The following is a 26,079-nucleotide window of genomic DNA, read 5'->3' on the forward strand; positions in this document are numbered from 1 at the left end:
CCTACTTGCAACTCTGTACAATGTTACACTATAGGTGTAATGTCAATGTAGAAAAGCAAATAGGAAATATATCTAGAAAATTATTATCCAGTTTTATTCTTTCCTAAAGCAATGCCATGAAAAGTAGGGAATAAACTGTTAAGAAATGGAAAACAAGCTACTGGATAAAGCGAATAAAAATCTTGAATATTTTAGCAATTTGTTCTGATTCTCAACATTTGTGTTCCTTTGTTTCACATGAAAAACTAAAGCCAACCATTAATTGACTTGACTCTTGTTGACTTCACGGGAGAACTATGCAGTTTTCTTGACAAACGGAACTGTTCTTTTGACTTCCCACTCTAGCCTTCAGGCCTGGTAGGAATAGTTGGTCTCCCATTCAATTATATGTCAGGTCTGAGTCATATTATGTCATGCTATTTCATTGCACATTCTTAACAAAACAATTAACAAAACAATCTTTAATCGTAAAAACATTAATAGAAACAAAAACAAAAAATAAGAAAAGGGGGAAAAAAACTAGGAAAATTTCTAATCCCAAATAAACTAACAAAGAAGGGGGAATGTAGGAAGACGAAAGCCACTTTATATATTATATTTAATAATAGTCAATGGTTTACTGATCAATACAATAATCTGATAGTACAAAATATTATAAAATATTACAAAGTTTCAGCCATTGTGACATAAATTGCCGCATTTTACTAGAAAATGCCTTTTTCAAAACAGATATTATATATATCCAACAACCAGTCTTTGACATCTGGAACATAATATTTCCAACTTCTCAATATTAGAACCTGCATACAACCATAGTTCCTGTTAAACAGTCAGATTTCAAACTTTGGTATGCAAGTGAGGAAAAAAAGTATTTCACTCCCTGCTGATTTTGTATGCTTACCCACTGACAAAGAAATGATCCGTCTGTAATTGTAATGGTGGGTTTATTTTAACAGTGAGAAATAGAATAACAACAAATCCAGAAAAATGCCTTTTAAAAAGTTATAAATTGATTTGATTTTAATAAATGAGATAAGTATTTGACCCCTTCGCAAAACATGACTTAGTACTTTGTGGCACAGCCCTTGTTGGCAATCACAGAAGTCAGACATTTCTTATAGTTGGCCACTAGGTTTGCACACATCTCGGGAGGAATTTTGTCCCACTCCTCTTTGCAGATCCTCTCCAAGTCATTAAGGTTTTGAGGCTGACGTTTGGCAGCTCGAACCTTCAGCTCCCTCCACAGATTTTCTAATGGAATTAAGGTCTGGAGACTGGCTAGGCCACTACAGGACTTTAATGTGCTTCTTGAGCCACTCCTTTGTTGTCTTGACCATGTGTTGTGGGTTGTTGTCATGCTGGAATACCCATCCACGACCCATTTTCAATGCCCTGGCTGAAAGAAGGAGGTTCTCACCCAAGATATGACGGTACATGGCCCCTTCCATTGTCCCTTTGATGCAGTGAATTTGCCTTGTCCCTTTAGCAGAAAAACACTCCCAAAGCTTAATGTTTCCACCTCCATGTTTGACTGTGGGGATGGTGCTCTTGGAGTTATAGGCAGCATTCCTCAAACACGTTGAGTTAATGCCAAAGAGCTTGATTTTGGTTTCATCTGACCACAACATTTCCACCCAGTTCTCTGAATCATTCAGATGTTCATTGGCAAACTTCAGACGGGCCAGTATATATGTTTTCTTGAGCAGAGGGAACTTGTGAGTGCTGCAGGATTTCAATCCTTCACGTAATAGTGTGTTACTGATTGGTTTTTTTGGTGACTATGGTCCCAGCTGATTCCTCACTGTTCTCATGATCATTGAACTTTGAGATCATTGAGGTGAGATCTTGCCCCAGACCAAGGAAGATGAACAGTTATTTTGTGTTTCTTTCATTTGCGAATAATCACAGTAACTGTTGTCACCTTCTCACCAAGCTGCTTGGTGATAGTCTTGTAGCCCTTTCCAGCCTTGTACAGGTCTACAGTCTTGTCCCTAGTGTCTTGACCATAGTGGAGAGTTTGGACTCTGCTTGATTGCTTGCTTCTGTGGACAAGCTGAGATTAGGAGCACTCCCTTTAAAAGACACCTGGGAGCCAGAAATCTTGCTGATTGATAGAGGATCACTTATTTCACTCATTAAAATGCAAATCGATTTATAATTTTTTGAAATGCGTTTTTCTGGATTTTTTTGTCACTCTGTCTCTCAATGTTAAAATACACTTATCATTACAATTACAGACAGATCATTTCTTTGTCAGTGGGCAAACGTACAAAATCAGCAGAGGATCAAATACTTTTCCCTCTCGCTATATAGTTCAACATTACTTTGTTCTGATTATTCTTACCTCTTCAAAACAGACAAGGGTGGCCAGTTTTACCATGTGCTGTATCTTGTTTCAGATGGCTGGATATTAAACGACTTCGACTTATCATTCTAAGTTGATCTGGTGAAGATAAATTTTACTAGTTTTTCTATTAGTTTAATGCATTATCTTTCAGTTAATTTTATTTCCAGTTGGAGTGTGACAGAAAACACCATGTTGCTATAACATTAATTAACCTAATAGTGCACGAATCCTGTCTTATCTCTGATTCTTATTTCTTATTTTTGTTAGTCATAAAGCACTCTATGGAGATTCTCAATCATCCAAGTCATGATTGTTCCAACGCTGCTTTTCCAAAAGGCAACTGGAAAATAGTTATATATAAAGCAGTCATTTGCTTTTCATCAATTAGCATGTAGGTGGGTGTTTTAATGAATCTAAACTTTTACATAGAACTATATTTATGCTTCAGAGATTTGGCAAGGAAATATTAAATTTGGAGATCCCAGTGCAACATCTGCAGGTGGCATTACACTCAATAGAGACATGCTGCTTTGTTTTTCCTCTTTTCAGTAAATGGCATTGAGAATCATGAAATTCAGGAAAATTGAATAATTTCCTTCCTTTATTTAGATACCAAACACATTTCCCAGAGACATGGACAAATGCACCTAAAAATTTATGCTAGTTTTAGCACAAGAAAATAAGTCATTATAGCTATTTAATCATTTCAGAGCAGCTAGGGGGATGGTACAGAATTTATATCCACTCCTAAGATTTTTTGTGTGTGTTCTTTTTCTACACTTCCTTCCAGTCTAGTCACTAGTGCCTTAACCACTAGGCCAATCAGGCTCTGGGATAATGTGTTATTTTCTTCTTCCTTTGTGGATTGTATTCCTTTGAAGTTTTGTTGATTGTTTTATGTGTCTTTTCTACATATTGGGTCTATAACCATAAATATATCCAGAACTAGTGAAAGAATCCAAGGCAGCAATACTACACAACACACCCAACCTGGCCAAATACACTAAGATCGAAATACCCAGAATCTTGGACCCCATCAGCTTCTTCCTCACTACCTACAGTCAGTTTGACAAGTAAACTAACAATCAGAGCAACACCTGTGGGATCACCACTCTCAGGACTGTAGAGACTGTAGTGCAGTGTCTAGAAATATAACTCGGGATGTGCGCAATTTTTATAAGCTTTCTTCTTGTGGCAATTATCAACATATTTATCTAAGGCATCACACTGATTGTCCTTGTTTTCCTCTTTATTGTATCAGAGTAATAGTGACATACAATCTGAGTGTTCAAATAATTTGAGAGTTTGAATGTTGTCCCAGATCAGAGGTGGGTTCCTCCCTATACGGTCCGGTACGCCAGAAGAGGTAGTGAAAATCTGGCGTACCGGATAGAATCAGTAGTAAAAATGGTGGCTTGGCCACGCCCCCGAACCTGTTCTCCCATCAGCAGCTTTTTTTAAAAAAAGTTTTCCTCTGCGGGTTCAGGCAAGAGGGGGGAAAAGCTTTAAAAAGTGAGAGGGAAGGAGGGAGGGAGGGGGGGAGGAAAGAAGAAGGAAGGAAACTCATTTTAACCCGGGATATTCTGCAAAAGAGAAAAAGAAATGCTGTCGCTTTAAATCGGAACTGAGCATGCCCGTCTGTGGAATTCTGGGAGTCGAAGTCCACAAGTCTTAAAGCTGCAAACTTTGGAGTCCTGCTTTAAATTGAAAAGCTACTCAGGTTTGCAAAGTGGCATTCAGCAGTTATTTGGGGAGGAGGTTACTTCCCACAGAGGGAATGGAAGGAAGGAAGAAAGGAAGGAAAGAAAGAAAAAACAGCACAGCAATTTAGGGTTAGAAGGCTACTCAGAGGTCATCTAGGCCAACCCCCTGCTGCAGCAGGAAACCTTTTGTTGTCTGGATTATTTTGGTGCCTCTTAAGAGAGAGAAAAATTGCCAGAAAGGAGAAGGAGTTTACTAGGACAAAACTGCCATGCAGAGGAAGGCAGAGATAGCCCTTGATTTATGACAATTGAGCCGAAAATTTTGGTTGCTAAGCAAGAGCATTGTTAAGTGAGCTTCACCACATTTTACCCAATCCATGACATCCAGTGAGTTACATCATTTTGGCCACGCCCGCCCAGTCACATGACCGCCACGCCCATAGAATAGGTAGTAAAAAGTTTTGAAACCCACCGTCCCTGATGTTCCAGAATACAAACATGGTATATTGATGCAGCTGGCTTCTGCCCTAACACGAGGCCAGCAAAGTGTTTTCCTTAGGTTTCCTTTTCTATGTACTGAAATTATGCCAAAGTATGTGCAGAGGGCATGAGGTATGGATGTTAGCGTTCCAAATATCATCCAAAATTAAATCAGAGTCCAAGGCAGAGCTTTCCTCAAAGTTCTAATTTATTAATAGAGACATGTTGGCATATCTGTGGAAAACCCGAATCTGAAAGCTTCCTGGGTTTCCCCACCCAGTTGAAAGTTCCATGATTTTGCCTCCACACCCACAAGTCCATCACATGGTCCAATCTTTCACTGCCACGCTGACATTTCCACCCATCTAGTTCCGGTCAGGCTCAGAGGTGTAGAGACAAAGGATGACCTTGGTTTCTAGAAGGAATTTTTTATTTTGACGACACCACATTCTATTCCTTACTATTCCACCTCCCACTAATGAAACAGAGCAGTAGAAAATAATATTGGTGTGGTAGGCCAAAGATCCTAAAAGGAACCGGCTGCAGGTCTGACAGTGGAACTCTGGGCAATTGTTCAATTTGTCCATATCTAAAACCACCATTCAAACCACATCCTGTAATTTTATGGCCATGTATGAAACTGAAAAGAGGCCGATCCTACGCGAGGCTAATCGACGGCTTGCTGCTCCTAATGCAGTGACTGACAGTTTAAACGTCTGTTAAATTCTTTTTCTGGCCAATTTATAAAGAGCAATTACAACATTAACTAACACACATGCGCGCGCGCCTCCGGTTGCTATGGAAACACTTGACCCGGAAGTGAGACGAGGAAAGTCTTCCGGTTGCCTCGCCGCTTTCACGTGCGAGGCGCTTTGCTGCTGGGAGTGGGCTGAGGGGAGTTGAAGAGATGAAGTTCGCCTACCGGGTGAGAAAACGGGGCCCTTTGTCGACTTGGGAATTAGCAAGTTTTCTTGTGTGGATGGCTCCCTTGTTTTAGTTTTTCCAGCTTCTTTTTATCCCGTGGTTGCTTCCCCCCAGGCCTCATAAGTGGAGGAGGTTGGATATCGCTATCTTTGACGAATGTAACTTGAGATGAGTCTCGGTTTCTTCCCGCTTCCTCTCATACTATTCTTATCCATGAGTAGGAAACGTATTTCGCAATCCACGGGTTCACTTTGTCCCTGATAAATATCAACTTTACATTTTGACAAGAGTGCAACTGGACTGCTTGCAAAATCTCTCTTCAGAAGTCCAAAACAACTGAGAGATATTCCACAATTTATGTAAAGCCATTTACTAATTACAGTGCTGCGTCTAAATTGGGTAATACAAGAGTGACGGGTTTTTTTTGCAATCAGAGTAATTTATACTTGTACATGCTTGCTGCAAATGAAATCAGATGGTTCTCTTTTTTCCTTTTGCACTTTTTTTCTTTTTTAACTTTTTATTGGTTTGTGTTAGTTTTTATTTTTTTGTAAAACTTTAAATTAAAATTCATTCAAGATACTCACATTATATCTTAAGATCAAGTGAAATATTTTGGGCACATTAAAATGGCACTTGATGGGAAAAGCAGCTGGGAAAAAAATTATGGATCTTTGTTTTTATATATGACAACTGCAGCAAGGCTATTATATGTGCAAGATGGAAAGACTTTCCACCTGTGATGGAGAAATGGATAGTGAAGGTGATGGAACTTGCTGAGACAGCTAAATTGAAAGCTTTAATTTAGAATTGTCTAAATTTAATGATGAATACAAACCCCCATTTTCAGGAAGCAGGAAAAAAAATGAAGTCATGTGGTTTTTAGGATTAAATAAAAATAATGGAGTATAAAAATGTAAACAGGCTGTAACCATAAAATAACAGGTTATTTTATATTTAATTGCTGTAAAACAAAATTGAAAGTTACTTCTTTATAATTCTTTTTCCTTTTTGTTGATTTCTGCACTTTCTTATATCCCCTTTTCTTTCGTTTTTCCTTTATTCTAAATATTCTTGTTAGTTTTTAACATTTTAATAAAATTTTGTAAAAGAAAAAAAATGGCATTTGATTAAGAGCTTACTGTTAGAGCATCTCCTAATAGAATTTATTTGTGCATTATATGTATTTCTCTACATTTTGGCAGTGAGTTGTTTACAAATCATGTACACTTTTTAATTCCTATTCAAATTTACATTGTCTGAAATCTGTAATTCAAGAGTTACAGTACTGCACCACTTTTTGTGCTTTATTTCATTTTCTAATTAAGTTGCATTAATGCAATACATTTTTATTTTTCTAGTTTTCCAATTTGTTGGGTACAGTCTACCGATGTGGAAACTTGAAGTTCACTCCAGACGGAAACACTCTGATTAGTCCGGTGGGAAACAGAATTACAGTCTTTGACTTGAAAAAGTATTTATTTATTTGATTTATATGTTGTTGTTTGTTCAGCTCAAAGCATGTATATGATTGATTGTCTTCCAATCTTTCTGCACAAAAACAAAGCTATGAGGTTGTTTGAACTGAGAGTGGGATACTAGCTCAACAGCTTCCAGGATGGATTCGAACATGGGTCTTCAAAGTGCCAGTCCAACATTTGAAACATTATATCTGGTTCTTGTACTGTGACCTCTAAGTGTATGATTAGTAAATAGCCTGTTAAAAGTGCTTTTGAAACTACTATTTTGTGGAAGAGAATTATGAAATACATTTGATAAGTTAGTGTTATAGAGGATTTAGTTTTCTACTCTGCTTCAGATATATTGAATAATGTTGCCTGGAAACCAAGTGTGTGTGCGCGCACACACACAAAATTAAAATTATTGTATTAATTGCTTCTCCGTTGTTGCTTTTGATATGTTATTCATCTGTTCTTTCAGTAACAAATCTGAAACTTTACCATTGGCTGCTCAATACAATGTTGCATGTATGGGACTGTCTCCAGATGGAAATCTTGCTATACTTGTTGATGAAGGTAATTGTTTAAGATGTTAAGAAAGAATTTGATCACTAAAAATAATGTTTTAATCTTTTGTTTAAATATTCAGTTGGACTGCAGATAAAAATATTTGTGTGAGTTAAATTCTAATTAAAATATGAGTAGATATACATGTAAACAAACTTTATTTCATATTTGTAAAAATATTTGAAATATTTCTTCTCTTCCTTACAGAGGGATCTGCTTTACTTGTCAGTTTGATCAGTAAATCTGTTATCCATCGATTCCATTTTCAGAAACCTGTCCATAGTGTTTGTTTTTCTCCAAATGGAAAGTATGTAGAACTATAGTTGTATTGGATTTTACCATTTTGCTTTTTATAGAAATATTAATAGCAATTAACAATAAAGTAAAATAAACTTCATGAAAGTACTACTAAGGAAAATAGGTTGGTTTAAAGAAAAATAGATATAATGGAAGATAAAATGATTTAATGGATCGTTCTCATCAATCTATGTTATTTATAAGTGTGTGTATTAGTAGTAAATTATCAAAAAGTAAGTCTATCTGCATCAGAAGTATAAATAATTTTAATTACACAAATACTAACTAAATTGGCCTTTATTTCTATAATTGTTTTTCGTTTTTGTAAAACAGAAAATTTGTGATTACTAAAGAGAAAGTTGCCTTGATGTACCATGCTCCAGGGAAGAAGAGAGAATTTAATGCATTTGTTCTTGACAAAACATATTATGGTGCTTATGATGAAACAACATGCATTGACTGGACTGATGATTCCAGGTAGGCTTTTGAATAGTTTACTGAGAAAGCCAAAACCTCATTTCAATGTCACCGACTCCTAGTTTCAGTTCATGATTTGTAATCTAAAAATATATAGTTAATGTCCCTCATTCCATTCATTTAAAGAAAGAAGCTGAAGCGTTTCAGGAATATTTTCTTATCTAAACATACAGGTAGTCCTTGGCTTACAACCATTTGTTTAACAATATTTCAAAGTTATGACGGCCTTGGAAAAAGTGTTTTACGACCTGTCCTTAAAGTTACAACTGTTGCACCACTCCAGAAGTTGTGGGATTGCAATTTGGGCAATTAGCAATTGGCTCACGTTTATGTCCATTTGCAGCATTCTGGTGGTCATGTCATCACAATTTGCAACCTTTCCAACTGGTTTCCGACCAGCAACATCAAAGCAACATCATGAGTCATGCCAGCTTGGGCATTGCTTGGATTAACAAGGTCTATGTCAGATGTTGAGGACTGGGACAGGCTGTTGATATGTGGGCTACTTTACCGTACAAACCGGTACATGAGCACAGCTCAGAAAGGCATTGGAAACAACATCAGTTGCTCATAGATACAGCAGTTGCCCAAGACCCAGGGATCTTCCAGATTAGACATGATCCTAAGTGAAGACTTGCAGAGAGGCCTCAGAGATAGTCCAACACTTAGTGGCAGGATATAAAATGCAGGCAGGAATAGCATATACTGAAAGAAACAACGAAGTAGCTGGCATTGAGTACAGGAACATCTGCCCAAAATATGGGCTAGAGCTAGAGTTTGCTAAGTCCAGTTGGGAGATCCCACAAAGATCATGGAGTCAAGAAAACTAAGATACTGTGGGACTTTCAGACCCACACAGAAAAGCAGGTAGTAATCAATCAACCAGACATTGTGATATTAGACAAGGACCACAAGACAGCAACGATGTAGCAGTGCCAAATGACAGCAACATCAGAAAGAAGTAGTATAATAAGTTGGGGAAGTACCAGGGTCTGAAGGAAGAACTTTTGCTTTAAACAAAACAGTTGCTTAGTGCATTTATTTATGCTCTCCACTCCCTTATGACAAAAGTCATAAACATGAGAGTGGACACATTTTTCATCATCGTTGTAACTTTGAATAGTTGTTAAATGAGGTTAACTCGTGAACTCATCAGTATTTTTCCCAGTGCATAAAACTATTAGGAGATAGTTAGCTGGCATAAGTAGTTTATCTTATCCACAGGTATGTAATTATCATAGACTTTAGAGAATAATGATGAAGTAACTTTTTTTTCCTTTTAGATGTTTTGCAGTGGGTAGCAAAGATACGTCAACATGGGTGTTCGGAGCCGAACGCTGGGTCAATTTGGTTTACTATGCACTAGGAGGTCATAAAGATGCAATTGTTGCCTGCTTTTTTGAAGAAAACAGTTTGGATGTATGTACCTTTCATTTTTTTTAATATTATGTTAATGTAGTTGGTTAGTATTTATTTGATTTGTTCCCTGTGAGGTCTATATTTTTCAAGCTCCCTTATGCTTTTGTGTATGGGTGTGTAGTTACAATGTTAATGCATTAGTGGGTAGTAATATTTTAAATATGATGGAAGTTGATATAGTGTTCTGAAAAGCCACAGACAATTAGCACTATAGATTTTGGACTTAAACAACTAATGAATGCACATGTCCAGTTATCTATTAGGGCTGTGCAAATTCAAAAGCAAAAAGATGATTTGAAGTATGCAGAGGAGCACATCCTACATTTCCATACTATCCCTTAAATGTCCCCCCCTCCCCCTCCCCGGGATCACATTGATTTTGCAGAGAGCAGCCTGGGAAGAAGTTGCAAACAGATTACAGATGAGCACACCCCAAGTGTTCCAACCATTTTTCGCCTTTGAATTTGAAGTGCTATACGGCCTGATTCTCTGTCATTAAGTGGTATGCACAGGTCCAGTGTAAATATAATTATATAATAACAAGAAATGCAATCCAAATGACATGCAGCCAAATATTTCAAGAAGTTTATTTCTCTCTCATATACCACAGATCACATGCTCACACTAAAATAGATTAGAAGTAGCATTTTGTGATTTTTGAATTCCTGCACAGTTTCTTTATTTAAAGGTCCTTTTTGCCAATTGATAATTATACTTTGTTATTTTAGTTATACACTGTCAGCCGTGATGGGGCTTTGTGTGTGTGGCGGTGTGATACAGAACTAAACGGTCTGATACCTAGAACTTCCAAAAACTATTTCACTGACCAGGAAGAGTCAGCAAAAGACATAGATGAAGAGTTGATAGAAACACAAAAAGATAAAGAGATTCATGGAAAAACCAGTGGAAATGAAAAACAAAACAAGAAAAAAGTGAAATATTCATGTGCTGCCAAGTAAGTGAGTTTCTAATGAAAGAAACGTATAAGAGGAATTGATTGAATTTCTAACTTGTTTATTACATGGTTAACCTCTACATTGGGATGCTTTTAGCATGAATGCAATCATGGTGGAAGTGATTAGAAACAGGTTATTAAAATTAGCCTTCTGAACTGAAGACCTAATGTATTAATTTTTATATTACAGACGAGGAAGAGTCAAAAACTCTGGTTTTGTTAAGAAATATCAAAATTGTCTTTGTTGATCTCACTGTTACTAACAAATAGTAAAAGAATCTAACGCTGCTGTGCCTGAAATCAGATTGTTTTTCTGCATGGCACATAAAATGCGAAGTACAGCTTATTGAATTTCAAGAAGCCTTAACTAGGAAGAATTATTAACAAGTACTGCAATCAGTTCTTTTAAGTAGAAGTCTTAAACGTATGGGCTACAGACTATAATGGTTTCAAACAAACAGTTGCTCTTGCATTATTTAGCCCCCACACCCCAGTATTTTGGATTTCAACAGCAAACATTGCCAGCAAGGATGGCAAACAGTGAAAACTCTATTAATTAAAGTCCAGAAAATCAGGAGGATAATAGGAATGCAGAGGAGGGTCTCTATCCTCTGGCAATATAAGTGCATGCCATTATATTATGCATTATCTCCAGTCATTTAGGCAAAGATACACTGGGAGCAATAAAAAAGCTTGCTATACTGCAGGTGCTTGTGCAACTAATAGTTGAATAAAATAATCTAAAATCTTAATATGCCACCCACTAAAGTAATAGATATTAGGAAAAAAAGACAATACAGGTAGCCCTTGAGTTACGAATGTAATGGAGCCTGTCCATTCTATTTGTAACCCAAGAATTTGTAGGAGTGAATCTTGTACCTTGAATGAGATCACTCCCTCCTTTCGCCCATGCATTCGCTAATCAAATGTGACGTTTGTTAAGTTCACATGAAGTGTTTCAGGATGGGGAAGGCCATGGTGGGGGTGTGCGTGCTACTGGTGGAACAGACCACCTGCCTAAAACCACCTAAGACTTCCCCAACCCACTGAAATACCTCATTCTCCCCAAATTGTTTCCCCTGCCCAATCTGCCAGGCCAGGCCACTTACCTTGTGGAGATGTAGCAAACAGTTTCCTCTCCAGCCTCATGCGCCCCTCTGCAGTTCCGTTTGGGCCTCCACGGGCCTCTCCCGGCCCTTTGTAGGCCAAAATGGAGCCTCTGGGAGCCAGATCCAGGCTTCCAAGACTCCCTTTGGGCCTCCGCAGGCTTCCCCTGACCCGTTGCACATTGAAATTGATCCTCCTGGAAGCTCCATTTCATCTGGCAAGATGCCGGACAAGGGCTCTGGACAGCAGAACAGGGCTTCTGAGGGGCAAATCCAAAACTCAGAACTCCATTTAGGCCCACATCATGCAGAATGAATATTGCAGAGCCTCTGCAGTTGTTCGTAAGGGCAAACAACCCTTTGGAAACACTAGTGGGTGCTGATTGTGCAACTTTGAACGTTTACTAAAGGAATGCTCATAACTCGGGGACTACCTGTATGCATTTCCATTTAAATTTAGTAGATATTCTCACAGCTGTAATTGACTGCTAAAATTTAAGATAGCAAATACTTCAAGCTTTTAACAGACTTGATTATTGTTCATTCTTTAATGATGTGACAAATATTAACATATTGTTAATGTTATTTTCTTGCTTTTCTTGATACGCTAACATAAAAGCAGTATTTTATTACTAACCGTTACTGCTTCATTTCCTATTTATTAAACTACTCTTTGAAAGGTAATTGAATGATTTGTTCTTATAAAAAATGCCTCTGATAATTTTTGTATTCTTTATTTATTTAGATACTTTTTTAATAAAGAAGGAGATTTTAACACTCTAACAGCTGCAGCTTATCACAGGAAAATTCATGTATTGGTCACTGGCTTTGCTTCTGGAATTTTTCACCTTCATGAGCTTCCAGAATTCAATCTCATCCATTCTTTAAGGTTAATGTTAATATTAATGTTAAAGATTGAGGATATGTATAATATTAAAGAAATAATTCACCATTTTTTTAAAGGTATCTTTTGTTTAGTGGGAAGTGTACTTGAAATACCATATTTTTTGGTGTATAAGATGCACTCCCCCCCCAAAAAAGTGGATGGAAATGCCTGTGTGTCTTATAGAGCGAATGTTGCTGAAGCCCCGCCCACCCACCAGCCCCTACCCTTCAGCTTCTGCTTCCCAGCAATTTGCCTCCTTGTAGTAAACAGCAAACAGTCTAGTCAGCTTCAGTACAGCCTGATTTGGCATGAGCAGCTGATTGGCAATTGGATCTGCCTCCCGGATTACCGCCTATCAGCTGTTCCAGGTTGTGGGGATTGCCACTGTCCATTGCTGCCATCGCCACCCATCGCCGCTGCCACCTATTGCCGCCTCCGTGCACCCCATATTCAGCCCGTTACAGGCGGTGGAGATGGGGCATGCAGTGGCCGAAAACAGGAGACGCAGAGGCCAATATGGAGCGGTAGTGGCAATGGGCAGTAGCAATCCCTGCTGCCTAGAACAGCTGATAGGTGGTATTCTGGGAGGCAGATACAACTGCCAATCAGCTGCTTGTGCAAAATCAGACTGTGCTGAAGCTCACCAGGCTGTTTGCTGCAAGGAGGCAAATTGCTGCGAGGCAGAGGCAGATTTCCCCCCCACCCCTTGTTTTCCTCCCCAAAAGCTAGGTGTGTCTTTTGGTCTGGAGCGTCTTATAGTCTGAAAAATACAGTAATATATTTTAACTTTATACATATATAGAGAAGGACATGTTTTTGATCAACACGTAGTCCTCACCTTATGACCACAATTAAACTCAAAATTTATGCTGTTAAGTGAGAAATTTGTTAAGTGAAGTTTGCCCCTTTTTACAACTTTTCTTGCTATATTTATTAAGTGAATCATTACAATTGTTAAATTACTGTAGTGACATGGTTGTTAAGTGAATCTGGTTTCCCCATTGACTTTGCTTGTCAGAAGCTTGCAAAAGGTGATCACATGATCCCAGGACACTGCAGCCGTCATAAATGTGAGTCAGTAGTCAAGCATCTGAATGTAAATCACATGACCATGGGGATGCTGCAATGGTCATAGCAATAGCAGTTAGACTTATATACCGCTTCATAGGGCTTTCAGCCCTCTCTAAGCGGTTTACAGAGTCAGCATATCGCCCCCAACAATCCGGGTCCTCATTTTACCCACCTCGGAAGGATGGAAGGCTGAGTCAACCTTGAGCCGGTGAGATTTGAACCGCTGAACTGCAGATAACAGTCAGCTGAAGTGGTACTGCACCCTAACCACTGCGCCACCTCGGCTTTCATAAGTGTGAAAAACAGTCATAAGTCACTTTATGACCACTTTTCACACATATTCAGTGCTGTTGTAACTTTGAACTGTTACTAAACAAACTGTTGTAAGTCGAGGACTACCTGTATTTAATTTTTTCTTTGTTTTGTTCAGCATTTCAGACCAGAGAATTGCATCTATTTCCATCAACAGTACTGGTGACTGGATTGCCTTTGGATGTGCAGGTTCATAACTAAGATATTCAAAGGAATTTGGAAGGGCCTATTTATGTAATAGTGTTAAAATAATATTTTTATTTCTACATAAATATCTATATTCATATCCAGGATGCCATGTTCTTTTAGTGTAAAGCCGTGTACACAAAGCCAAGATAGAATGTAAAAAGTAGTAAGAGTAAGAAATTAAGGCATAAGATAAGAAAGGAATGGAAAGGAAATGTAGCTAATTTAAGTGTGTACCAAAATTGTAATTTCCATGCCATTCTGTTCTTGCAAATAATGTTTGTATACATGATGTCTCCACTGCTTCAAACATTCCCTTTTGTTTTTTAAACCTTTCACTTACTTTATTACCTCTTCATCAAATACATCTTGTTCAATCTTTCTAACCCTCTTAATGAATTCCTCAATGAGAAATGACTTGCAAATAAATGAAGGAGCAGTGAAAATATTTGTGATTCATTCATCCAAGACTCTTTCTGGTACATTCAGAGATCTCCACTGATCATGTTTCCTTTCTGTTGTATTGACAGGTCTGGGACAGCTCTTAGTTTGGGAATGGCAAAGTGAGTCCTATGTGCTGAAACAGCAAGGCCATTTTAACAGCATGATATCACTTGCATATTCACCAGATGGGCAGTATTTAGTTACTGGCGGGGATGATGGAAAAGTAAGCCTGTTGATTAAAATGTTGATTAAAAAAAAATCTTAGTATATAGTTTAAAAACACCAAGAAAGGATTTGTTAACAATATTAAATAGGTAATTATTACATTGACATTCCACAATTAAAATACCTAAACTTCACCATATTTTGGATGCTGAAATCATTTTAGAATGGATTTTTTTAAAAAATGCAGGAAATACTTGATTAGTATGAGAGGGCAGTTTAAGAACCAGCAATCACTGATGTAATTTGAATTTGCATTGAGGAAAATGACTATTTTTGTAATATTTATGTTACAGAGATAAATATCAGGTTATTTTTCTCCATTATTTGTTGCATTCTTTTGTTAAATCTGTTAGAAATAGATAATTGGAAATGATTCTCCATTACCTTCTTCCAAGAAACTTTCTGATTTAACAGTCAAGCCTCTATCTTGTTATCCCATCCAAGTGCTAGTCAGATTAACCTTGACAAATCACAGTTGTCAAGACCTATACGATTATCTTTGACAAACCAAAACAATCTTATTAACGAAATCAAACTGTAATTATTGTACTAAAAATTATTAAGTGTTGAGAAGGATAAGTAACATATAAAACAATATAGAAATAAATGTGACTCTGTGACAAAAACATATTCATGTTAATTGTCAGAAATATTAAGTATGTAGTTTCATAATTCACCATGCATGTTAAAAATTATAATTTAGCATGTACATATATTAAATTATTTTGGAATACTAAATCTTAAAATTGTGGTATTTAAAATAAATTGTGGAATTTTAAAAAATGCTAACAATACAGAACCATTGGAAAACAATAAAATATTTAATTTGGTCCTTTTATTGAGGGTAGTCTAAAAAATTTAAAATTAACTTTGCTTATAAATAACATTTTGTTAAGTCAGCATTACAAAAATGCTGAGTATGCTATTATATATAATAAACTACCATTAATATATACTTTACTGCTAATTCAGCGTTGGAATGATAGGGTCTAATTTTACCTTTTGGGTTACGGTTATGTTCTTTTCATGAGTTGATGTTTCTTTTTAAAAAAATTCTAGAGTAGGGTGGGCTTTTTCCAATTCTAATCAACATACTTAGGTGTTAGAAAGTAATAGGTCGTATATGTTTGTTTAACCCTGTTGGGCTATAGAAGAGAGTGATTCTACTTTTTTAAAAAGACAAATATTTGGTTGGAGCAGAGTTGCATTACATCTGGTTTGTTTTTTGCCTTGAGTTTTATATATATATATATAACAAGGGTAAGATAAAAATGAACAACAGGTGAAACTTATGCACATACCAGTTTTTAAAGAGACGATTCTATATTTTTTGTTGAAAATGTGATTGGTTAACCTCCCAGCCAGAGTAATTATTAAAGAATTGGAATGTTCTTTCAATAATAAACTCTCCAAGTCAAATCATTAATCAAATACTGAAAAGGTTTACTTTATCTTCAGCTGATTTAGAGCTTTTTGTTCCATTTCAGGTGAAAGTATGGAATACCAGCAGTGGCTTCTGCTTTGTTACGTTTACGGAGCATACCAGCATCATTTCAGCTGTAACATTTACCAATTCAGGATATGTTGTTTTGAGTGCTTCTCTTGACGGAACTGTGCGGGCATTTGATCTTCACAGGTAAGCTCGTTATTTTACTTGCTTACTTTTAGTTTTGTTCCATCTTGGAGTAGACATCAGAAGATTAGTATATTCTAATGATGGTAACTAAATCTCTAATATGGAATGTTAAGTGAATGGATTAATTTAGCAGGAAATGGAGTGCTCAGTATTGAATGGTTTGATCTGGTATATGGCTGCTTGTTTGCTGTATAATAAAGAGGTGGTTGAGAACTTTAAAGGTCATGTTCTGGGGAATGCCTTGCTACCGGTTGGGAAAAAATATTAATATTAATCACATGGTAAATTTATAAAAAGGTTAAGGTATTCTGGACAAAAATATGATGGATTATGTAAAATGCTCTCTCTCTCAAAAAAAAACCCCACCTATTCTCTGTTATGTATAATCACTGACTGTACAGCGGTAGAGATTAACCTGACTTTGCACTTGATAACTGCAGCTAGATTGTTGGTGGCGCAATACTGGAAGAAGGAAGATTTGTTTACTATCTAGGAATGGATATTGAATATCACAAACTTAGCAGAGATGGCTGAAGTAGTTGCATATCTCAAGGATAATTCAAATGAGAGATATAAACGAGACTGGGAAAAATGGATTGACTATATTCAAAATAAATATGGGTCTAGGAAATTTCAGATAGTTTATGACTAAGATCAGAAACAATACAAATTGTTTATAGTTAGCCTAGCAAGGAGGAGCTAAGATCAATTCAAAGATGTTATTAACTTTCTACGTTTTCTCTTAAGTATATCTTAAACTCTTTTTGTTAAAGATTTATACCTTGTATTGGTTCTGGGAAGTCAGGGTGGGGGAAGGTTGGGGGGGTTGGAGGGAGGGTGGGAGGGAGTGGAGTTTACTAAGTTGGAGGAGGATGTTGGATGATAATACATGTATACTGCTATTTTTTTCTTTTTTATGTATATTGAAATGGAATTATAAATACCATCAACACAAAAGGGATTTTCTCAGATGCTGAAACACACCAAGTGAATTAGAGGAAGAGTGGGAAGTAGAGGAGAGAAGAAAGATAGGAAGAGAGGGATAGGAGAGCGGGTGAAGGGGGAAGATGAGGTGTATAAGGAGGAGTGGTAAGGGGAGAGAGGAGAAGGAGAAAGGAAGGGGAAGTAGAGTAGAAAATGATGGAGGGAAAACAGGATGTAGAAGAGTCGGAAGTAGAGGAGAGAAGAAGATAGGAAGAGAGGGATAGGAGAGAGGGTGAAGGGGGAAGATGAGGTGTATAAGGAGGAGTGGTAAGGGGAGAGAGTAGAAGGAGAAAGGAAGGGGAAGTAGAATAGTATGGAAGCGGAAATACACTAATGAGAGGAAGACTAGGAAGCAGAAGGGCGAAGAAAGGTGGGAAGAGAGGGATAGGAGAGAGGGTAAGGGGGGAAGATGAGGAGGATGAGGATAAGGAGGAGTGGAATGTAGAGAGAAGAGAAGGAGAAAGGAAGGGGAAGTGGAGTAGGAAAGGAAGATGGAGGGAAGATAGGAAGTAAGAGAGAGGTAGAAGAAAGAGGTGTATGGAGAGTAGAAGAGCTAATAAGGGGTGTTAATATTTTTGGGGTGTTGAGGACAAGAGGAACTGATGTAATCATTATTTAATACTATATGATACTGGCTATGTATAGTATACATGTGATTGTATGTTATGAAAATGGAAATAAAAATATGCGGAAAAAATATACTAAAAAATATATAAAAGAAAATAAACTAAAAAACTAAAAAAAAATCATATTCCATGATAGAAGAAGACATATAATACTAGGTTATTGTGTAGAAAAATAATGAAAATTCTAGTCAAATATTATTTGATGTAATTACTTGCTGTTTTCCAGCATTTAGGTTTTCTAAAAATTAGTTTTATGTATTATTCTTGCCTTTTGTGATAGATACCGCAATTTCCGCACTTTCACTTCCCCGCGACCAACACAGTTTTCCTGCTTAGCTGTGGACTGCAGTGGAGAAATTGTTTCAGCTGGCTCCCAGGATTCTTTTGAAGTATTTGTGTGGTCTGTGCAGAGTGGACGACTTTTAGATGTAAGACACAGACACTTTTTATGGTGCTTGCAGAAAGCCATTTTGAAACAAATGTTATTCTTACCAGTGTTGCCCTTAAAGATGAGATGGTAAAATTTTAGGTGATTATTAAAATCAAACATTGAATTCCTATGAATTTTAAAGCAGATTATTTACATGAAAAAAATAAAACCAGATACAGTTATAGAACTCCTGATTTCGCAACCATTTTCCGCAGTTATTAAGCAAATCATTATGGTCATTAAATGAATCACACAGTTGTTAAGTGAATTACAACATAGTTACATAAATAGGGCTTCCCCCATTGACTGCTTGTCAGAAGCCTGCTGGGAAAATTATAAATCATGATCACATTATTGCAGGACATTGTAACTGTCAGTTGTCAAGCATCCAAATTGTGATCACATGACCACAGGGGTGGTGCAATGTTTCTAAGGATTGGACTGGACTCTTCAGTACATATAGATAAAAAAATTTCCTTTTTTAAAATTATAAATATTTTGCTTATTTCCAAAGTTAAAATAGAAAATACAAGAAAAGAAAAAGAAAAAATGCATAAAATGAAATACAAACATACACATAAAATGTCCCCCTTGGTTGAATACTAATAAATATATTTTAAGAATTTTTTTATTATTATTTTCCATTGTTACACAGATACTTTTTTTCATTAGGTATTAGATGGTCATGAAGGCCCCATCAGTAGTCTGTGTTTTAACCCAGTGAAGTGTGTTCTGGCTAGTGCCTCTTGGGATAAAACAGTCAGATTGTGGGACATGCTGGATAGTTGGAAGACCAAAGAAACACTAGCACTAAGTTCTGATGGTAAGTCTGTTGAAATGTCATGACTGTCTTTATTTTATCTGGGTGATGTTTGCGTGGAGTGGAGTGGAGTGGAGTCAAGCCAAATTACATGGAGACCTCAGAGCACGAGTGCTGGCATAAAAACTTCCATATGACACAATTTTTATTAATGAGTCTGAATTTAGTTTTACTATTTTTATTTAATTAATACCATTTAGAGGTTGCCTAACTGCAAATAACTCTGGGTGGCTTATATTTGAAAATATAAGCAATGTAAAGCAAGAAACAGAGTGTAAGCATCCAGAAAGCGAAGTCTGAATATTGATAAAATATCATAAATAGGGATTCAACCACCATTCTGTCCCAAGACCTGCAAGAACAGCCATACTTTCACTACCTTTCTGAATATCATATGGGTGATAGCTGCAGAGATCTCCAACTAATCAGATGGAAAATTATATTGACTATGTTAAAACTTTCCGTATTGGACATATGTTTTGACATAAGGAACAGGACCATCTTTATGAAATGTGGAACCTATGCTTGTGGAAATTTAAAATATAACAAATGGGCTCTAATAATTATTTGAGGGATAAAAGGTAATGCAATAACATGCATGTAATGGAACAAAACTTAAATAAAGCTTGCCTTTGATTTCACTCATGATCTTTGCAGTGCTTGCTGTTGCTTTTCGTCCGGATGGCAATGAGCTTGCTGTAGCTTCCTTGGATGGGAAAATCACTTTCTGGGATCATGAAAATGCAGTGCAAACAGGATCTATTATAGGGCAACATGACCTTCAGATGGGGAGGAAGGAATTGGACAAAATAACTGCCAAACAAGCTGCTAAGGGCAAGTGAGTAGAATACTTACGACCTTTATATATATATATTTCTGAACTGATATTTATTATAATTGGTGGAATCTTTTATCTGAATGTTTGAATTTTATTATTATGGGCTTATTTCCAGCCAGAGAGAAAATAATAATCTATAAAATTTATGGTGGAACCCTTAGAACAAGCTTGTAGAATCATGGACAGTAAAGATTGGAAGAAATCTTGAATAAAGCCTAAGCTTTATTTGGAACATAACCTTGAATGAATTTCTGAGATCTCCCAGCACCCTTTTTATATCTCTTCAACTAACAAAAGTTATAAAAAAATAAAGTGAACAAGTCAGGAATGCTTTTAACTTGTCTGGATTTTACATGGACACAATTGTTTTACAAATACCTTTTTAAATTTTCAAATCTCACAAGTTTGATTAAGATTTAAATCAAGTATATCTGCATATGTGGATTATCGCACAAAATTATGTTTGAAAAATTCCCAACCCTATCATATAGGATGCAGACTGCAATTATTCTAGAGTAACTGCTCAGCGTGAGAACTATAAACTCTGTGGTACGGAGCTTGTGATATATGTCAAATTACTGACTTGAACTTCTTTTTCCAGATCTTTTACAAGTATATGCTATTCTGCTGATGGCCAGTGCATTTTGGCAGGAGGTCTGTCAAAGTATGTTTGTATTTATCATGTCAAGGAACAGATTCTCATTAAAAAGTTTGAAATATCTTGCAATCTTTCCTTAGATGCAATGGAGGTTAGTATGTGTGTGTTGGACATGGAATAAATCCTATAAGTTTATGAAATAAAAATATGGTCACTTTTGCTACTTGCCTTACCACACATTATTTTTTAAATTAATAGTAAATGTATTCTTTGACTAATTTAAATTTGTGTCTTTGACATGTTTGCTCTGAAACATTATTTATTAAGACATTCTTATTTAACTATGCTCTGTCTTTATAGTATTATATCAATTTATCAGTCATAGACAATTCATGGTTCTAATGAGGAATAGAAAGATTTAGCATCCCATTGTAAGTAGAGTATTCTGAAACATATTTGGAATTTGAAATAGGCTGTTGCTGTATATTTTATTTTACAGGAATATTTGGATCGCAGGAAGATGACTGAGTTTGGGAGCATGGCATTAATAGAAGAGGGAAATGGGGATGATGACAACATCGTTATACCTCTTCCAGGAATTAAGAGAGGTATTAATTTTAAACAAGGCTCTCCAAATCGTGTATTAGATTTATTTAGATTATCCTGATGAAAAGGGCAAACTTTTAAACAAATCCTTTTGTTTCTTCTCATTTGACAAAATGATTGAATCTTAGTTTGGAGATCAGCCAGTGTCTTTATTAAGGAATGAGAAGCATTGCCCCAGGTTTTGGCCTTTGGAAAATATTTCAATTTATTGTTTTATGACAATTTTGTTTTTCATTATCTGTGATGTTTTAACTAATTCAATGGTTTAGTAACTCTTGCACTTAATAACCATTAGTGTTTTCACTACTGTTATATACTATGTATATGTATTACTACTCCCACCCTCACCCCGTTTTCTCCCCCTCCCTGCATTGTCTAAATTTAATTAATTAATTTGGAATCATTCATGACAAGACAAAATTGGCTTGATCAATAAATACCATGATCCCAGTATGCTTGTTAAAGGTTTGTAAAGTTGGCAACTGACAAATGTAAATGTTCCAAATGATTGCTGTGATGGTAACAACTGTACACATCACAACCATTTGTCTTGGTTAATGTGTTGAACAAGGACAGTCATTTACTTCCCAGGGTGGGTATGGGTGGGGTAGGGGAACATTGATGGAGGAAATGCCCTGTCCTACAATTTGACTTTGATGGGATATACATTTTTTAAGAAAAGAAATGTAAATATATCAGTGTGGTTCTTTCTCTTGCTGCACTTCTTTTGTAGAAAGAATCAGTTTACAGTGTCAGCACTAGTTTGTACAAGGAAATTATTGTAGGAAATTATTAAGTTGCTTTTTGCTTTCTTTTCAGGTGATATGAGTTCTCGACATTTTAAACCAGAAATAAGGGTGACGTGCCTCCGCTTCTCTCCTACTGGTAAGTTTTTAGAGGATCTTTTCATTACTTGAAAAATGTTCTTCATTTCTCTGCTTGTCCACCTGCCCTCCCACATCTCCATAGTTTTAGCTAATATCACAGTGTTTCTCTTTCAGGAAGAAATTGGGCAGCAACCACTACAGAAGGTCTTCTTATCTACTCTTTGGACTCTAGTCTCATCTTTGATCCATTTGACTTAGAAATTGACATCACTCCTAGCAATATTCGTAAAGTATTGCACCAAAAGGAATACACGAAAGCTATTGTCATGGCTTTTCGGTTAAATGAGAAGAAAATGATTCAAGAGGTTCTAGAAACTGTGCGCTATGATGAAAGTAAGCTGGACTACTATTATTCGTGTGATGTGATGGTTGCAAAAAACAAGATTTCCTAAACTTCTAAGTTGTTAGCAAAACTTGATATCTGTGTGTGTATACTAAAAAAAAGAGAAAAGATAATATCATCAATAATTTGAATGTTTTAAGTAGTTATCTAATTGTTAAATATCACATGACAAAAAGGAAATTGAAAAAAGGATTTATGTTATGCAATATAGTATTTCCTTGCCTTTAGTTTCCTTTGCTAAAAATGCAGACATTTTCCTTCTGCACATGTCATGACAAGTGAACTGTTTTGACACGTTTACTCATTTGTTGTCAATTAAATACATCCCCTTGTTTCTTGTAAAAAACAGTCGATATAGTCTGCTCATCGCTTCCAGACTTGTACATAGAAAAGGTCCTAGAATTTTTAGCATCTTGTTTTGAGAAATCTCGTCACTTGGAATTCTATCTTGTGTGGACTCAGAAGTTGCTCATGCTGCATGGATGCAAGTTAAAAACAAGGTTAGTGAACTTAATACGGTTCAAAAAGAGAGAATACATATTATCAATGGATAACTTTAAAAGTAGAATTATATCTACCATCAGAAGACCAGTAGTTAGAATGTCAGTGAAAGTCTATTCTTTTTCATTGACTTATGGTGATTTGACTGAAAACTGGAATACAAGCAGCAGATATGCTTCCAACTGCCATATCAAAGAAAAGTTGCAACATGTATGCTGTATGTCTATATGTCTGTTGTAACTACTAGCTATTTTATTGGTAATGTGTTAAAATACTTTTTCAAGCTCATTAACACTTTGAAAATTAAATATAAATTAGCATTTGGCCATTTATATTTAGCATTTCTAGGACTTATTTCTAGGGTTGTGCAAAGGCTTGGAAAAATGTGCATTGGCACCAAGAAGCAACAGCATTCTTCCCAGTTTTTGTGGTTTTGACATTTTTTGCTGAGTTTGTATGTGTATGTATGGCATAGTTTCACTACTCTGAAATGTACATGCAGATTTAAAAAAATCTTGCAAAGGATGTTTGTTTTAATGTTTCAAAGTTTTTATACCAATGCTTCTTTTTCAAGAACTTTGCACAACCTTAATTTGTAGTATCACTATTTTTGTCCATTGCAGATCAGAAAAACTGCTGCCTATTATTCAGTTTCTTCAAAAGAGTGTTCAGAAACATTTTGAAGATATTTCTAAACTGTAAGTATTTTGTTTGATTTTGTTCTGCTATACATAATTGGGGAGAATAAAAAAGCAGCACTATAAGATTTTATTTTTTAAAAAAATTCCTCCTTTTTCCCATTACTTATGGCAGGCTATAATCTGAGTAAGTGCCAGCTTTGTCTGATTTTTCTTTGGGCATTTAATCATCCCATGTTCTCTATAGCCCAAAGTTACTATATTGAACAATAGCCCATAAATATGATATCAAAAACTACAGTTTCTAATGGCAGCGGAAAAAGTAGAGGCTTGCCTGATTTACTCTTGAATATTATAGAATACCTTGCAACTGGAAGTAACTAGGTGGAAAGGAAGTACATTTGATTAGAAACTGTATGTACAAATAACACATTGTAGCTCAAATATCATATGACGACTTTCAGATTGCTTCAGAAAATTGAATGATGTGTTGAATAATTGAGTGATGTAAGTATTTCACTGCCTCTGATTATTTGCTGTACTATATATGCAGACATGTTTAAGCATTGCTTTTGACTTATTTTCATGATGGTTTTTTCTTTGCAGTTGTGATTGGAATTGTTATAACATGAAATACATTCTTTCTATTTCACAACAACGGGGCATGAAACGCAGAGCAGAAGATTCTGAAAACAATGATTTGAAAAATTTGGAAGATTCAAGTAGTGAGGATTTTGTGGAAGAATCAGCTGTACATTTATAGAAATATGACACTTTTTCCATGTGTAAATGTAAACAATGGTGTTCACTGAGAAATTCCTAGCCCTTGAAGTGGCCTATTTTTTAATAGAGGATTTGAATGTGAAATAATGCATCTGGGAGAAAGCAGTTTATCTTTTGTACACTTTTTCAGTAATTGAATAGCTGGACAGCTATAGCCATTAAATCTCAACCATGCCTTCTTTTTTGTTGTTGTTGTAATTCCATTGTTGACTGCATGATTCATACGTGTTCCTACCCATGTCTGATGCTCACAGAATTGGTGATTTACAGATTACCTAAATGGCCTTTATGTAAAATTACTTCTATAAAATATAATACATAGGGGAATAATCAAAAGAGACAGAGGGACCAAAAGAATGAACCAAACAGGTTCAGATTTATATTTTTTGCAAACAAAACCAAAAACCATTTATTGTCGTAAAATAACCACAGATTTTCTAGAAATCCTTTGTAGAAATTTACTTGTCTCCTGGTGTTTTTGTGAATCTACTGTGTGTAATTCCAGTGGCAACTTCAGCAAAACACTAGTGTAAATTCAATGTAAAAAATTACCCAGATCTCTCTTCTAGTTTATTATTTATATGTTGATTTCAATTATTAAACCGTCATCCAGTTTCATTTGCAAATCTATTATTTCTATCTCTTTCTTGTAAATTATTATTTTTTAGTCCATTTGGAAACCAATTTCAGTTTTATTCAACAGAACTTGTCCCTCTTCCTTAACACCTTCTGTTTCTTTTGCAGAGGTACATAATGGAAGACTTCCTGCACCCATTCATTAAGAATCTCTTTTTAAAGTAACCATCTGATGCCCTCTAGTGTTTTCAAACATAGACATTTCCCATGAGAAAAGATCCTTTCAGTTAATTTCAAAGACTTAAAGCAAGTCCATCTAAGCCCTTAATCAGGTTAAACAATTCTAAAGCTAACATTAAGAATTGTTTTGCTCTAAATGCTAGTGTTTTCTTCTTACAAATCTTTAAACTTGTAACTGAGCTGTTTTAGAAAGGATTATGGAAAAACTGACCCAATGATTTCAATAAAACTTGCCAGCCTGAATGTTCTCAATCTTTAAACAACAACAAAAATAAATGTGATTAAGAGATGAACCTGGGTCAAACTTAAGAGTTTGCATAGATGACATTAGCAGCTATAAGCATGATGGAATCATGCGACTCCCAGCCAATTATAAGCTGACTGCAAAAACGCAATTCCTGCCATCTGCTCACAAAACAAAAAAAAACAAAACAAAAAAACCCAGCTGTCCATACTACATATGGCAATCTTGTGATCTCTCCTTACTCCAAATAGATTTTGGAAGCCTAAACCCTGCATTTGAGCATTACTCTCAGTTGCAATGTGACCTCTTCTATTCACCATGGGGGTTCACCAAAAGCTGTTATTTGAAATAATTGAAAACCTGTTCAAGTTTCACAGGAAGTGTTTGGATTCTATATACTGTGAAATCACTGTTGTTAGTACAGTATGTAATAGTGTATCTCTGGTAGCCAAAAAAATGGAATTTTTGTT

The 26,079-nt window shown here is 36.0% G+C and overlaps 1 protein-coding gene across 2 annotated transcripts; it reads left to right on the top strand.

Moving 5' to 3' along the window:
* Window positions 1–5,349: 5,349 nt before the first annotated feature.
* PWP2 (PWP2 small subunit processome component) lies at window positions 5,350–25,791 on the top strand. 2 transcript variants are annotated; one of them, XM_032219593.1, is made up of 21 exons: window positions 5,350–5,455; window positions 6,816–6,928; window positions 7,396–7,490; window positions 7,689–7,788; window positions 8,112–8,255; window positions 9,539–9,674; window positions 10,403–10,629; window positions 12,481–12,624; window positions 14,123–14,193; window positions 14,721–14,857; window positions 16,347–16,495; window positions 18,386–18,533; window positions 19,208–19,358; window positions 20,013–20,193; window positions 20,795–20,942; window positions 21,291–21,399; window positions 22,217–22,282; window positions 22,399–22,617; window positions 22,977–23,127; window positions 23,752–23,826; window positions 24,373–25,791. In XM_032219593.1, the coding sequence occupies exons 1-21, from the start codon at window positions 5,438–5,440 to the stop codon at window positions 24,527–24,529; spliced, it is 2,739 nt and encodes a 912-aa protein (XP_032075484.1). In that variant the 5' UTR covers window positions 5,350–5,437; the 3' UTR covers window positions 24,530–25,791. The 2 variants fall into 2 exon arrangements, with proteins under 2 accessions (XP_032075484.1, XP_032075485.1); XM_032219594.1 differs by lacking the exon at window positions 5,350–5,455 and having other exon boundaries at window positions 6,815–6,893.
* The last annotated feature ends 288 nt before the right edge of the window (window positions 25,792–26,079 follow it).

Source organism: Thamnophis elegans, chromosome 6, assembly GCF_009769535.1.
Source record: "Thamnophis elegans isolate rThaEle1 chromosome 6, rThaEle1.pri, whole genome shotgun sequence".
Lineage (NCBI taxonomy): Eukaryota > Metazoa > Chordata > Lepidosauria > Squamata > Colubridae > Thamnophis > Thamnophis elegans.

Coding starts and splice junctions, on each gene's coding strand:
- PWP2 (XM_032219593.1), top strand. Junction 9,675..10,402: donor TTGAAGAAAACAGTTTGGAT/GTATGTACCTTT, acceptor TTGTTATTTTAG/TTATACACTGTCAGCCGTGA. Junction 20,194..20,794: donor AAACAAGCTGCTAAGGGCAA/GTGAGTAGAATA, acceptor TTCTTTTTCCAG/ATCTTTTACAAGTATATGCT.